The following is a 15,457-nucleotide window of genomic DNA, read 5'->3' as shown; positions in this document are numbered from 1 at the left end:
CTAGGATTATGCTATTGAATCAACATGGTCAAATTTGAGCATTAGAAGCAAAGCAAATAATGGTAGAATATAATTATAACCAGTGGAGGCAATGCAAAGTTGAAATAAGGTAATAAATAAAAAGTGTTTGTGAATCATAGCCAGTTTACATTGATAGCCACAGATAATGATGATGGAAAAATATTACTAAAATTCAACTTACTATAAAGCAAGCCATGATGGCTAAACTGGACCTTTGAGATCAAAAGAAAATATACCAGGACTTAAAAAAAAAAAGACTTTCACAAAACCTTTCTGAAAAACAATGGTAATATGATGAAAGGTAAAGTACACAAACTCACATGTATTGCTCTGTCTCTAAGAACTGCATATGCAACCCCAACAGTTTTTTAACAGGCTCTCCAAAAAAGACACTTAATAGACTTGTCCAGAGACACTAGTAATTGAGAAGCAGGAAAAAAATCTCACCTGATTACTCGTAGGGTCACATTTGCTTAAACCGGTAACTGAATCTTCAACTATCAAAAGAGGCTCGCTTTTCTCACAGCTCTCCTGGCTGATGAGCGTGTCCGCGTAGTTGGGCTGTGGGAAAATCAGGTGACTCTTCCCCGAGTCCGCGGTGAGGGAGACCTCGTGGGAATAGGTCTGCAGGAAAGCCTGCACCCCATCCATGCCCACAAAGTGAGAGGTAGGCATGCCCGCCAATCTGCCTCCCGAAGCCTGGAGCAGACGTGACATGTGCCAGCGCCGCAGTCTGAGCGCCAACAGCACAATGACAAAGGCGAGGAAGACGCAGGAGACAGCTGCCACTGCCATCACCAGGTACAACGTGAGGCCTGCGTCATCAGGGTTGGTGGGAGACTCCAGGCTGCCCAGGTCAGCCAGGACGTCTGGGATACTGTCGGCCACGGCCACGGTGAGCGTGACGGTGGCCGAGAGAGGGGGCTGGCCGTGGTCCTGGACCGCCACCACCAGGCTCTGCCTGAGCGCGTCTCTGTCCAGCAGGGCCCGCGCAGTGCGCACCTCGCCCGTGTGCAGCCCCACGGAGAACAGCCCTGGCTCACTGGCCTTGAGCAGGCGGTAGGACAGCCAGGCGTTCTGGCCCGAGTCTCTGTCCACTGCCACCACCTTAGTCACCAGGTAACCGGGCTCTGCAGAGCGGGGTGCCAGCTCCACACCTGTGGAACCATCGGTGGGGAGTGTGGGGTACAGGATTTCAGGAGCATTGTCGTTCTGGTCCAGTACGAATACGCTCAGCGACACGTTGCTGCTGAGCGGAGGATCCCCGCTGTCACGTGCCATTACTTGTAGCTGCAGGTCACGGAACTGCTCATAGTCAAAGGAGCGCAGAGCATACAGGACTCCGGTGTCCGTGTTGATGGAGATGTAGGAGGACAAGGGTGCTCCCTGGATGGTGTCCTCAACCAGAGAGTAAGTAACCCTGGCGTTCTCTTTGCTGTCCCAGTCAAGTGCAGTCACTGAGAAGAAGGAGGCTCCTTTGGGGTTGTTTTCAGGAACGTAGGCTGAGTAAGAGGAGTGCGCGAAAGTGGGTGGGTTGTCGTTGTCATCTGCTACATTCAGTGAAATGTGAGTTTCTGTAGACAAGGGCGGATGTCCCTGATCTGTGGCTGTCAACGTGATATTGTAGCTCTGGACCTGCTCTCTGTCCAGCGCTCTGTTTGTTATCAACTTGTAATAATTTCCATAAGTCTTTTCTAAATTAAAAGGCAGGTTGTTAGGAATGAAACAAGAGACTTGACCATTTTCTCCGGAGTCTTGATCTTGCACATTTAGAAGAGCAATTACTGTACCCGGAGGAGAATTTTCCAGCACTGAGTTAGTAGAAGATGTGATAGTTATTTCCGGAGCATTATCATTCACATCCTCAACCATGATCAACATCTTAGCAGCGGTTGAGAGCCCTCCACCATCTTGGCCTTGTATTTCCATCTCATAGAATCTGTATTTCTCAAAATCCAGAGGCCCCTGTAGTAAGACTTCTCCAGTTCGAGAATCCAACTGAAATATTTCAGAAGCTTTGCTTTCCATATTCCGGAACGAATACACCACTTCCCCATTGATTCCCTCATCGGGATCAGTTGCGTTTACCATGAGCACCCGAGTTCCAGAGGTGAGGTTCTCCGGAACACTCACTCGATATACAGACTGTGTAAATTTGGGGATATGGTCATTTACATCGAGGACCACCACACGAATGGGAACAGTACCTTGGAGGACAGGATCTCCTCCATCTAAGGCTGTAAGGAGGAGGAGGTGAGCAGCCTCTTTCTCCCGGTCCAGGCTCCTCTCCAACACTAGCTCGGGATTCTTGGCTCCATCGCTTCTGCCTCCTACTTGCAAGGAAAAGTAATTATTAGGATTGAGCTGGTAGCGCTGAAGGGAGTTCATCCCTACATCTGGATCCCTAGCGTTAGGAAGGGGAAATCGTGATCCTGGAGTTGCGTGCTCACTGACTTTTATTTCTATTTCCTCCTCCCGGAAGCTGGGGGAATTATCATTAATATCCATTATTTCCACTTCCACTCCGTAAATCTTCAGGGTATCTTCCACAAGTATCTCCATATTTAAAAAGCAGGAGGACAGCGTCTCACAGAGCTCCTCCCGGTCTATCCTCCCCGCGGTGATCAAGCTGCCACTTCGCGGATTCAGAGCGAAAAGCTGCGTCTTTCCTCTGGAGACGATGCGGACGCGGCGCTCCGCCAGTTCCCAGGGCTCCAGCCCCAGGTCCTGGGAAATATTACCCACGAAGAAGCCTTTGTCTGTCTCTTCGGGCACCGAGTATCGGATCTGCTCGGCCCCAGACCCCTGCAGCGTCCCCAGTAAAATGTACAGTAGGACCAGCCCGCAGCGGTCCAGGCGTAGTAGCTGATTCGCCATGGCTGTGGCTGAGCTGATATTCCGCGGTTTCTTGACCGGGGTTTGTTCTGACTCAGCTTATGTAGCTACGAAGTCCCGGGCTGACTGCATCCAAAATATATTGGAGAGCGAAGGGAAGTCCAGACTTTAAGTTTCCAGCATCAGATTTGTGAGTATCCATCTCACTCTGCTTTGTGTTATAAGGGTGGGGGAGCGAGGGACTCTGTAGCTCGCAGCTTCCCATTCCCTAGTTGGTGAACAGCGGCGCCTAGAGTCCAATCTTATTATTGCAACGAGTAAGAAAACCCAACTAATGTGCATGCTCCAGAAGTTAATAAATACACTCACCTCTTTGAGAATCACACGTAACGTGTATGTAAAGCTTAAAATTGCAGATAATAAAGAGTGATATAATGTGATGTTAAACGTTTACCAAGAGCACTTTTTAAACGAGTAATTATTAAAAGGAGTTTACTTAAATTTTTGAGAAGTTTTCAACTACTACTGAAAACCTGAAGGTTAGATTTGGTTCCTATTGATTTTTACCAACTGAAGGGATCAGCATTTGTGGATGTGGGACTAGCACGGTCCCAACAAAATCATCAATGGGATGCATGGCTATAATTCTTACCACTGTTTCTTTATTGAGAGAAATAAAGATGAAATCTTTGAGAAAATTTGGATGGCATTAGGGTTGTTACTTAAATACCATGATATAAAAATATAACTGCATCCCATATCCTCAACTAAAATGCATTTGGATACCCACAGCTCTGATCAAGATTTATTTTAGGAACTTTATCGAAATATTGAACCTAGGATCTTGAAATCACAGCGCCATATTGGTATATATTGGAATATAAATAACAGTATTGCAGTATAAATAACATTATTTTAACTACTTACCTGTTTAAAAGTCTTCTTATCTGCTTCAACACTAGGAGTTAGACAGCTAGCCAATAGCATTGAAGAGCTATCTTTGAGGAGAGTATCTTGTGTGGTTGGACAATGATCGACAGAAGAGAGGAAATTAAATTCCGAGTTAGTTTGAGCCCCAGGCACACACAAATTATAGGCATAGGGCAATGTTCCCTCACTGTAGTTGGGGGGAATCTCAGATCCAGACTTGGAGCAGAGAACAGACCCAAAGCAGCCCCCTGCGGCAGGGCTGGAGGAGCGTCGCAGGCGCAGGGCCACCGCCAGAATCACCGCGAGGAGGAAGAGCACGGAGATCAAGGCCAAGGCCACAACCAGGTAAAACTGCAGCTCAGCCTCGGGGTCAGGGGGCGCGGGCCGGTCACTGAGGTCTGGCAGTACCTCTTGTAGGCTGTCAGCGAAGACCAGGAGCAGCGTGGCGGTGGCCGAGAGGGGCGGCTGTCCCCCATCGCGCACAGCGACCAATAGGCGCTGGCGGGCCGCATCCCTGTCGCCCAAAGCGCGCGCCGTGCGCACCTCGCCCGTGCGCAGCCCCAGGCTGAACAGTCCGGGCTCGCTGGCCTGCAGCACGTGGTAGGACAGCCAGGCGTTGTGTCCCGAGTCCGCGTCCACCGCCACCACCTTGGTGACCAGGTAGCCGGGCTGCGCGGCGCGCGGCACCGTGTCGAAGAGCGCCGAGCCGTCGGGCCCCAGCGCGGGGTACAGCACCCTTGGCGCGTTGTCGTTGCGGTCGCCCACCAACACGCGCACGCTCACGTTGGCGCTGAGCGCGGGCGAGCCCTGGTCGCGGGCCTGCAGCGTCAGCTCGAAGGCGCGCAGCTGCTCGTGGTCGAAGGCGCGCTGCGCGAACACCACCCCGCTCTGCGCGCTCACGGACACGTAGGACGACAGCGCCCGCGGCTCCAGGTCGCTGGCCACGATGGAGTAGGAGACGTGGCCGTTGGGTCCCAGGTCGGGGTCGTAGGCGCTGACCTGCGCTATGGAGGCACCGGGTGGATTGTTTTCTGGCACGTGGACCAAGTAGGCTGACTGTTGGAAAACCGGAGCGTTGTCGTTGACGTCGGTGATGTGCAGGGTGATGGTGGTGCTGGAGGAGAGGGGCGGCTTGCCTCTGTCCGTGGCTGTGATGGTGACATTGTATTCCGGAGTCTCCTCTCTGTCTAGGGCCCCATCTGTCACCAGCTTGTAGTAATTATTAGAAGAGGAGTAAATCTTGAAAGGAATATCTCTTCCTATGTTACATATGACTTCTCCATTTCCTCCGAAATCCCGGTCCCGTGTTTTGAAGAGTGCAACAACCATTCCTGGACGGGAATCCTCCAAAATCTCATCAGAGAGAGAAGTGATGATTATTTCTGGACTGTTGTCGTTTTCATCTAGGATTTCTATGATCACTTTACATTGGGTAGAGAGACCACCTCCGTCCTTTGCTTCGACTTCCATGGTATATCTTTCCGTATCCTCAAAATCCAATGGGTGAATATTCTTAATCATGCCTGTTTTCTCATCCAATGAGAACATGTACCTTGTACTTTGAGCAGTGCTCCTGAAATAGTAATTTATTTCGGCGTTGACGCCCTCATCCTGATCAGTGGCTGTCACATGCAACACGGAGGACCCAGGGGGCAGATTTTCACTGACACTGACTCTGTATTCCTCTTTGCTGAACACAGGGGGGTTATCATTGGTGTCCCTAACAGAGATTTCTATTTGAACGGTCGCACTTCGTGGCGGGTCCCCTCCATCGAAGGCAGTCAATATCAAGCGATGAGACCGCTGCTCTTCCCGGTCTAGGGGTTTCTCCAAAGACAACTCTGGGTATTTGCCACCATCGGAATTAACTCTAACCATTAATGAGAAATAAGGGTTAGGGTTTATCTGATAATCTTTAATTGAGTTCATGTTTATATCGGGGTCAGTGGCAGGGTCAAGAGATATCCGTGCACCTGGGGATACAGATTCAAAAATTTCTAAATGTATTTCCTTTTTATCGAATTGGGGAGCATGATCATTAATATCCTCGACAACCACAATGATATGAAAAATGTTTAAAGGATTTTCCACCACAGCTTCCAACTGCAACTCACATCGTCTTCTCTCTCTGCAAATCTGCTCACGGTCTATTCGGTCCTTCACGAGTAAGTCCCCGCTCTCCGCATCTACTTGGAAAAGCAGCTTCTCCGCGCTAACTCGCAACTTCCGAGCCGACACCTCAAGCACACTGAGCCCTAGATCCTTGGCGAGGTTCCCTACCACCAAGCCCTTGGCCAGCTCCTCCGGAATCGAGTAGCGGATCGGCTCGCAAAGCGCGCGGTAGAACAAAGGCAGCAGGAAGGAAAACAGTACCTGCGGCCGGCGGGCACGGCGTGTCTGCGTGCAGCTCCCTCCCATTGCGCGCTCCAGTTCTCGCTGAGTCCCAAGCTTTTTGGAAAGCTGAAGAAACTGCAACCCACAGCGTCACTAAAAGAGTATTCGGCCCAGGACGGGCGGAGCTGGGAATCCGTGTGTGCTGGGGAGAGTCTGCGCGGCCGGGAGCACTAATGTGTAAGCGGGTTTCCGTCCCTGTGTTGGTGGCTGAGCTGGAAATCCCAGGCTAGAGGCTGAAGAATCCTGGGCGTCAGCGCTTGCCCTGCACTGGCCGACAGCGGCGCCCAGAGGTACCGTGTGGAACTGCAGTCTGACATTTCAGATTTGAATCCAATTTATCTCCTGTGTATATTATCTCTTTTCAAAAATGGAGTTGTGTAATAGCCCCAAATTTTAGTTTACCATAGTATTACGTTCGTTTCCTATATACAGAATGTTTTCATCAAATTTATTATGGAAAATTTCAAACTTATACAAAAATAGGGAGCATTATTATTGAATCTTCGTACGCATGACACAACTGCAACAATGATCAACACAAGATCATTTTTGTTTAATATATATTGCACTCATTATTTTGAAGCAAACCCAAGATATTTAATTAACTCCTTTGAAGATGAGACAATAATATGAGCAAGAATTTTACCTTTAAGTCTATTATATTATATAATCTGTTACCAATGCAAAAGTTCTACCTAGTTTAAGAAAATTAGAATTTAGCATTTCCACACTCTGCCCAATCGTCCATCCAGTAAGCCTTGTGTTGTTTTTAAAGGCAAGTGACATTTCTATCATAGAGAGTAGTAGTTGCCTACTGTGACATGCAACCTTCAATATTTATGTATTATTCTTTTTTCAAATTAACACATATTTTAATATTTATGAATATTAAGTACTAAAGGTTAGTCTCCAGAGCAGAAACTTTAAATGACAGGTTTCCTACTTCATGGTTAAAAATATGACCATAAATGATGGTTTAGTTTCTTCCTATTAGCTTAAGAATAATGAGTATTTGAAATGATTATAATGCCTGTATGTCATAATGGATTCCCAGACATATTAACCCTTATATTCAGTATGTTTAGAATGCAATTTTGAGTCAACTTCAAAGCTTATTTTCAAAGTCTCCTGGAATATCATTTAAATTAAATAATACATTATTCTTTCCCCAATAGTTAAAAGCCAATAAAATATTCTCAGAACCACTCTAGCAGTTCCTGAGAATATTTTCCTAAATCATCTCCCATATCTAGATTTACTTCTAGCCTCAAAGATTGGAGAATTGAGCCATTAAAACAGACAGTTGAAGAATAATTTTTATTTCCATTTTTTTTGTCCTCTCACAGTGTGTAGTCTCAGAAACCCCTCTTGAATAAGCACAAAGTATAGGAAAGAAGAGTTTCAAACTATTAATAATTTGACCTTCTAGCATTAGAAAATTAAAACCTTGAGGATATGAGAACAAGGATGTTAAATTTTTCACCATTAAAAGAACAAAAAATGCTTACTAGGGTTTGGAAATGGATGATGACTGAGTTTGTATTTTCCTCAGAAATGATATTTAAACACAAACGACCTCTACAAAGGTCAGATCTGAAAAACATCACTTCAAAAGGGTGTTGTCTTGTCATAGAAACAAAAGAGCAGAAGCAGCAAATCTAGGTTTTCAGTTGTTTCTCTAAGAATGTATTTACTGTCTCATTAATTTACACTTACAAAAGTAGGGGGTCAGCCTGGTGGCTCAGGCGGTTGGAGCTCCGTGCTCCTAACTCCGAAGGCTGCGCATTTGATTCCCACATGGGACAGTGGGCTCTCAACACAAGGTTGCTGGTTCAACTGCTCCAGTCCAGCAAATGATGGTGAGCTCTGCCCCCTGCAACTCAGATTGAACGGAGCACCTTGAGCTGAGCTGCTGCTGAGCTCCCGGATGGCTCAGTAGGTTGGAGCGTGTCCTCTCAACCACAAGGTTGCCAGTTCAACTGCTTGACTCCAGCAAGGGATGGTGGGCTGTGCCCCCTGCAACTAGAAAACTGGACCTGGAGCTGAGCTGCGCCCTCCACAACTAAGACTGAAAGGACAACAACTTGAAGCTGAATGGCACCCTCCACAAATAAGATTGAAAGGACAACAACTTGACTTGGAAAAAAGGTCTGGAAGTACACACTGTTCCCCAATAAAGTCCTGTTCCCCTTCCCCATCTTTAAAACAAAAAGGAGTATTGGCTGTAGTAATGTTTTTAGAGTAAGAATACCACAATATGGCCATTGCAAATAATAATAAATTCTGAGACTAGGAAACCAGCTCTAAAATTCATAGTGAACCAGGGTAAGCAATCAAATAAGCCCACCCAAAGAGCCATATTAATGCCAGATCATGAGAGCAGCCCCATGAGGAAGGTTTCCTTGACCCTAGGTTAATTATTATGAGAAACTGAAAATTATATCTGCGATATAACCAGTAAATGCCTTCTATAAATGTCAGAGCAAAAATTAGGCCCAATAAAAACTTAAATTGTGAGAAATATGTTAATATCAACATAGCCTACCTTAAGTGTGAACACCTGGAGACAAAACTAATTGTAATAGAAAGTAAAGGAGGAAAAAAGAACTAACTGGAACCAAAAGGGTGTCCTCTATAGGAAACCTAGAATCATCTGAAATGCACAAAGGTTCATTTTTCTCACAGCTCTCCTGGCTGATAATCGTGTCCGGGTGACTCTTCTGTGAGTCCGTGGTGAAGGAGACCTCATGGGAATAGATCTGTAGGAAAGCCTGCACCCCGTCCATGCCTGCAAAGTGAGAAGCCTGTATGCCAACCAATCCGCCTCCTGAAGCCTGGAGCACACAGAAGAATGTGTGCCAGCGTCTAAGCCTGAGCCCCAGCAGCACAATGACAAAAGCGAGGAAGTGGCAGGAGACCGAGGCCACAGCCACCACCAGGTACAATGTGAGGTCTGAGGCCTCTGGGTTCGAAGGGATCTCAAAACTGCCCCAAGTCAGCCAACACATCTGGGATACTGTCGGCCACAGTCACGGTGAGACTGACAGTGCCTGAGTGAGGGGGCTGTCCGTGGTCCTGGACCGCCACCACCAGGCTCTGCTTGAGCGCGTCTCTGTCCAGCAGGGCCCGCGCAGTGCGCACTTCGCCCGTGTGCAGCCCCACGGAGAACAGCCCTGGCTCGCTGGCCTTGAGCAGGCGATAGGACAGCCAGGCGTTCTGCCCTGAGACTCTGTCCACTGCCACCACCTTAGTCACCAGATAGCTGGGCTCTGAAGAGCGGGGTGCCAGTTCCACACCAGTGGAACTTTCAGTAGGAAGCGAGGGGTACAGGATCTCTGGCACATTGTCGTTCTGGTCCAGTACAAACAGACTCAGTGACATGTTGCTGCTGAGTGGTGGGTCCCCACTGTCTCTTGCCTTCACCTGCTTTTGAAGATCTCAAAACTGCTCGAAGTCGAAGGAGCGAAGAGCGTAAATCACACCAGTGTCAGAGTTGATGGAGACACAGGAGGAGAGAGGCGCCCCTTGGATGGTGTCCTCAACCAAGGAGTAAATAACTCGGGCATTCTCATTGTTGTCAGGGTCATGGGCTGTCACAGAGAGGATGGAGGTGCCTCTAAGGTTGTTCTCTGGGAGATAGACTGAGTAGGACGGTTCAGAGGAGGATGGATTGTCGTTAATGTCGACCACGTGCAGGGTGACGTGAATTTCTGTGGACAGGGGTGGTGTTCCTCTGTCTGTTCCTCTGTGATGTTATATTCAGAGGTTTTTTTTCTTGGTCAAGAATTTGGGATGTCAACAATCTATAATAATCTTCTACTCACTTTTCTAATTGAAAAGGTAGAATCTCCTGGATGGAAAGACCACTTGACCATTCTTCCCAGAGTCTCCGTTATGAGTATTGAAAAGAACAATTACTGTTCCTCTGGGAGTGGATAACGCGTGCCAGGCGCAGCGATTTCGTTAATTTTCACTTCCAGATTTTCAGCCTGGAATTTTGAGGCATTGTCGTTCCTATCAGTGACTTCTATTTCTATTCCATAAGGTTGCACTCTGTCTTCAACCAGGACTTTAACGTTAACCAGCACCGCGCGCTCTGAGCGCACAGCTCCTCTCTGTCTATTCTTCCGCGGTGACCAAGCTTCCGCTTAGCGAATTCAGAGCGAAAAGCTGCGTCCTACCTCTGTAGACGATGCGCACTCCGCGCTGCGCCAGCTCCCGGGGCTCCAGCCCCAGATCCTTTGAGATATTTCCCAGACATAGGCTCTTTCTGTCTCGTCAGGCACTGAGTAGAGGATCTGGCTGGCCTGGGTCTCCCACAGCCTCCCCAGGAAAAGGCTCAGCAGGACCAATCCTCTGAAGTGCGGGCGATTCTTTGGAGCCACCATTGTTGCTTCACTCTGGATTTTTTTCAGAATGCTTTCTATGCACGCTGACTTCTTAGGTTCTTTTTTCCTCCTGCAAATTATGGAGACCTTTTTTTCCTCAGGAGAAACGCAAGTTAAGAGGCTGTTTTGTTGCCATCCCGGAGTCGGTTTGTGTGGTCTGCGGGGTTTTGCGTAGCAGCAAATTCTAACATCCGGATGGAGCACTGATTGAGCTTTTCCTAGAGTTGGTGAAAAGCAGCGCTCAGAGTCCTAAGTTGTAACTATACTGACTGAGATATGCAATACAGTACTTGATCACAGATGACTGAAAAGGAAAACACTACGCTTTTCTAATTATGATTTTAGATTTCTCTAATTGTTTCATTCATATTTCAAAAGCAATTAACATTTGTGGATATCTTAGTTGAAGATGAAATGGAATGAAATTTCTATTAATTGTATTATTAAGTCACCATTGTTTCTTAATATCAAATTAACTTACTCTAATTATTGGTAGAATTTTGCTTTTTCTCTATTCTTAATTCTATACATATATCTTATATAATTTATATTGAACGAATATATATGGATAGATTATTCAGTTTGAAGTTATATGAGGTTAATTATTTTCATAGTAAAATTTGTAGAGTAAGATTTCCTTAAAATTTTGTTTACAAAAATAATTTTAATTAGGCAATAGCAATAGATTTTTCTCAACTAATATTGTTAAATTTTAAAAGGATTGGATTTTAAATGTTACATATTTGTGATTGTAAAATTTTTATGCTATTTCAGAATTTTTTTTTTAACTTTTCTATGTGAATACATAATGCATGCACAGGCTATGGCATTTGAAAGATTCAAATGAACATACATTGAAAAGCGGGTTTTCATTTCAATCCTTTCAACAAGAAATCATGCAATTTTAAGGTAATCTTGAACTTAAGAATCACTTACATTTATGTAATAATTTTGGGAAAAGAACACCAAATATGGAACAAATTATTACTACTAGAAAATAAAAAGTGCCATTATGAGAAATTTCTTTCAGCAATTTCTCTACTTTCCCTTTAATGAAGCAGTTCCTAAGGGAAACCTAGCAAAAGACTGGTACTTACTTATGTAATCGCATCTTTGCATATGCATGAAATTAGTAGTTTTTGCCTTAGAATGGAAAATTTAGGATTCTCCTCCCCTCCTACAGTTATAAGGATGATAAGAAAACCTCTAGTCACTAATGTTTAGTGCTCCAAATGATAAGACAATCTAGTGACTTTCCCCCTTCCGTCTTCAAAAAATGTAGATCAGGAACGAGAGCAAATGATAGAGGCAGTGGCATTTCCTCTTTTATCAAGTCTCTCATTCTGGTAATTATAGAGAGGAAGAGGAGGATTTTGCATTCAAGAAAACTTGAAGGAACTCAGATAATGATTTGGACCTTCTGGTGAGTTCAATCAGTCAGTCAGTCTCTTTCTGTCTCACTTTCTCATATACACACAACACCACACACACACACACACACACACACACACACACACACACAGATTATTTTTCTTACAATTAAAAGGGATTCAAAGAATCATGAATAGGTAGATATAAGGAATAGACATGAGGACTAAACACAAGAAAGGGATGGAAACTGTAACAGTGAAATCAGTGAAGGAAGATACCTAGCAGTAGTTTGTTTGCTTTAAAGGATCAATGAAATGATCACTTGCTTTAAATTTAATGTTTACTTATTATACATGTAACATTTTTAATATGTTAAAGAATGAGACAATGGGTAAATTTCAATAGCTTTGAAAAAGAGATAAGAAATTGGTACTCTACTTTTGCTGTGAAGCAAAGAGCACACTCCCACTATTTCGTAAATCCAAATTTGTAAGAAATCGCTATTTTATGGCACATAACTACACACCACTCCCCTTAAAGAATGTAAGTACAGCTTTCTGACAGGCTATAATATCCCTAAGACAACTCACTAGACTTGAAAACATAATATATTTTTATATAAATATGGAAAATTGGATAGATGATGAAAAGGTCTAGGCACTTAAATGGAACTCACCGCTGTTAGTGTTTCAGGATGGGAAGTAGACTCACTGGAATTACACGGTGGAAATAAGGCCCCTGACGAATCGCCACAAAGTATGTCTTGTCCTGAGCTCAGCTGCTCATTACATTGTAGAAAATTAAATTCTGTCTTTCCAGTATGGGCAACGCACAGATTGTAGGAATAAGGTAAAGTCCCTTCACTGTAGTTGGGGGTAACCGCGGGTCCAGATTTGACGCAAAGACCAGGCTGAAAGTAGCCTCCGGTGGAGAGTCTGGAGGAGCGTCTCAGATGTAGAGCAACCGCCAGAATCACCGCGAGGAGGAAAAGAACCGAGATCAAGGCCAAGGCCACAACCAGGTAAAACTGCAGCTCAGCCTGGGGGTCAGGGGACGCGGGCCGGTCACTGAGGTCTGGCAGTACCTCTTGTAGGCTATCAGCGAAGACCAGGAGCAGCGTGGCGGTGGCCGAGAGGGGCGGCTGTCCCCCATCGCGCACAGCGACCAGCAGGCGCTGGCGGGCCGCGTCCCTGTCGCCCAAAGCGCGCGCCGTGCGCACCTCGCCCGTGCGCAGCCCCAGGCTGAACAGTCCGGGCTCGCTGGCCTGCAGCACGTGGTAGGACAGCCAGGCGTTGTGTCCCGAGTCCGCGTCCACCGCCACCACCTTGGTGACCAGGTAGCCTGGCTGCGCGGCGCGCGGCACCGTGTCGAAGAGCGCCGAGCCGTCGGGCCCCAGCGCGGGGTACAGCACCCTTGGCGCGTTGTCGTTGCGGTCGCCCACCAACACGCGCACGCTCACGTTGGCGCTGAGCGCGGGCGAGCCCTGGTCGCGGGCCTGCAGCGTCAGCTCGAAGGCGCGCAGCTGCTCGTGGTCGAAGGCGCGCTGCGCGAACACCACCCCGCTCTGCGCGCTCACGGACACGTAGGACGACAGCGCCCGCGGCTCCAGGTCGCTGGCCACGATGGAGTAGGAGACGTGGCCGTTGGGTCCCAGGTCGGGATCTGAAGCGCTGACCTGAGCTATGGAGGCACCGGGCGGGTTGTTTTCTGGCACATGGACCAAGTAGGCTGACTGTTGGAAAACCGGGGCGTTGTCGTTGACGTCACCGATGTGCAGGGTGATGGTGGTGCTGGAGGAGAGGGGCGGCTTGCCCCTGTCGGTGGCTGTGATGGTGACATTGTGATCCGGGGTCTGCTCCCGGTCCAGGGTCCCATCTGTTACCAACTTATATGAATTTCTGGACGAAGAGATTATCTGAAAAGGGACTTCACCCTCTAATCGACAATATACCTCCCCATTTTCCCCAGAATCTTGGTCGTGTATTTTGATCAAAGCAATTAGCGTTCCCGGCACTGCGTTTTCCAGAATCATTTCCACTACAGAATGGAATGTAACTTCTGGGCTGTTGTCATTTTCGTCTTGAATGTTAACTTCAACTGTACATTGTCCTACCAGTCCTCCACCATCCCTTCCTTCCACCACTACAGAATATTCCTTGATTTCTTCGAAATCCAGTGTGCTTAAAGTGGTAATTTCCCCGCTCTTTGAATTCAGATGGAACACTTGCCCGGTCCGCTTGAAAGAATAAGTCACTTCTGAGTTGATGCCCTCGTCCAGGTCGGTGGCTGACACCTGCAGCACAGCGGAGCCTGGGGGCACGTTTTCCGGAAGACTGACTCTGTACACGTCCTGGCTGAATACAGGGGGGTTATCATTGGCATCAGTGACCTGGATCCGGAGCTCAGTGGTGCCGCTTAGGGGTGGATCTCCGCCATCCAAGGCAGTGAGGACCAACCGATGATAACTCTGTTGTTCCCGGTCTAAGGATTTCTCCAATGTCAGTTCCGGGTATTTACTACCATCTTGTTTCTCCTTATTTATCAATGAGAAACTAGGGCTAAGAGACAGTTTATAATTCTGCAGAGAGTTTAGGCCAATATCTGCATCTTCCGCTACTTCCAATATAAATCGCATGCCTGGCAGTGTGGACTCACTTATTTGCAGCTCAAAGGAACTTTGCATGAATTTTGGCGTGTGGTCATTAATATCCTCGATCTCCACAGTCACGTGATAAAAATTCAATGGCCTTTCGGCAACAGCCTCAAATTCCAGAGCACAGACTGGCTTCTTCCCGCATATCTGCTCCCGGTCCAGCCTGCTGCCCACAAGTAACTCCCCGCGCTCTGCGCTCACAGTGAAGTAAGGCTTCTCCGAACTGACGCGCAGTTTTCGAGTCAGTAACTCCCCGACACTGAGTCCCAGGTCCTTGGCGAGGTTCCCCACCACCGAGCCCTCAGGCAGTTCCTCGGGAATTCTGTAGCGGATCTGCTCAGAGAGCGCCGGGCAGAACAAAGACAGCAGGAAGGGCAAGAGCACGGGCCGCCTCTCAGCCCAGCCCCTGTCCCCAGCGCCGCTCGCCATCCCTCTCGCTCCCCTGGGCTTGCTCACCGGCCTGGAGGCGCCGGATGACAAACAATCTCTGTGTTGCAGATGTCCGGAGCTCGGAACAGGCTTTAGTTCCTACGTGGGGGTCTGGGTTTGTTCTTTTCCGGAGAAGAAAGCGGTGTAAAGAGGATCGCTCTGTCGGGTGTCAGCTAGGGAAAGTGCACTGCGGCTGCGCGAGGCGATGGCCTGAGCCAAGCTCTCCACTCTGGCCAACAGCGGCGCCCAGAGTCCGTACTAGGAAACTGCAGCCTGTGCTGCTTGGGTCTAATCAGCTACAATTATAATCGTTTGCCTGACCGAACAATTCATGTGTTTGTGTTAATATACTTAATATCTTAAATTATAAGGCCTTCTTTAAGATATCTTTTCTCTTGTTTCCAAATTATTAGCTATATCATGGTGGGTTTTTATA

At 47.2% G+C, this 15,457-nt stretch overlaps 2 protein-coding genes and 1 pseudogene across 16 annotated transcripts in view; all 3 read right to left on the bottom strand.

The window, feature by feature from the left end:
* Positions 1-15,457, bottom strand: part of LOC109451094 (protocadherin gamma-C4) — a 149,525-nt gene that overhangs the window by 66,005 nt on the left and 68,063 nt on the right. Inside the window, exon 1 of one of the 15 annotated variants that reach the window (XM_074313680.2) lies at positions 3,784-6,358. The exons of 12 other annotated variants lie outside the window; for them this stretch is intronic. In XM_074313680.2, the coding sequence (XP_074169781.2) occupies positions 3,784-6,204 (2,421 nt within the window). In that variant the 5' untranslated portion in view covers positions 6,205-6,358. Of the gene's footprint in view, positions 1-468; positions 3,202-3,783; positions 6,359-15,457 lie in introns of those variants that run through there. 2 more of the 15 variants (XM_088798676.1, XM_019739019.3) reach the window with 2 other exon arrangements.
* Positions 8,712-15,272, bottom strand: LOC148758284 (protocadherin gamma-B5-like). The gene is given in 3 exon segments (XM_088798678.1): positions 8,712-9,170; positions 9,172-9,911; positions 13,752-15,272. Coding segments are annotated over 3 exon segments (2,454 nt in total). The 5' UTR covers positions 15,022-15,272; the 3' UTR covers positions 8,712-8,726.
* Positions 9,894-10,568, bottom strand: LOC148758285 (protocadherin gamma-A9 pseudogene; annotated as a pseudogene).

The sequence above is a fragment of the Rhinolophus sinicus genome, chromosome 5 (assembly GCF_057876585.1).
Source record: "Rhinolophus sinicus isolate RSI-liver-muscle chromosome 5, RSI-T2T, whole genome shotgun sequence".
Lineage (NCBI taxonomy): Eukaryota > Metazoa > Chordata > Mammalia > Chiroptera > Rhinolophidae > Rhinolophus > Rhinolophus sinicus.
Note: the sequence above shows the minus strand (reverse complement) of the source record. Positions and strands in the feature narration are given on the sequence as shown.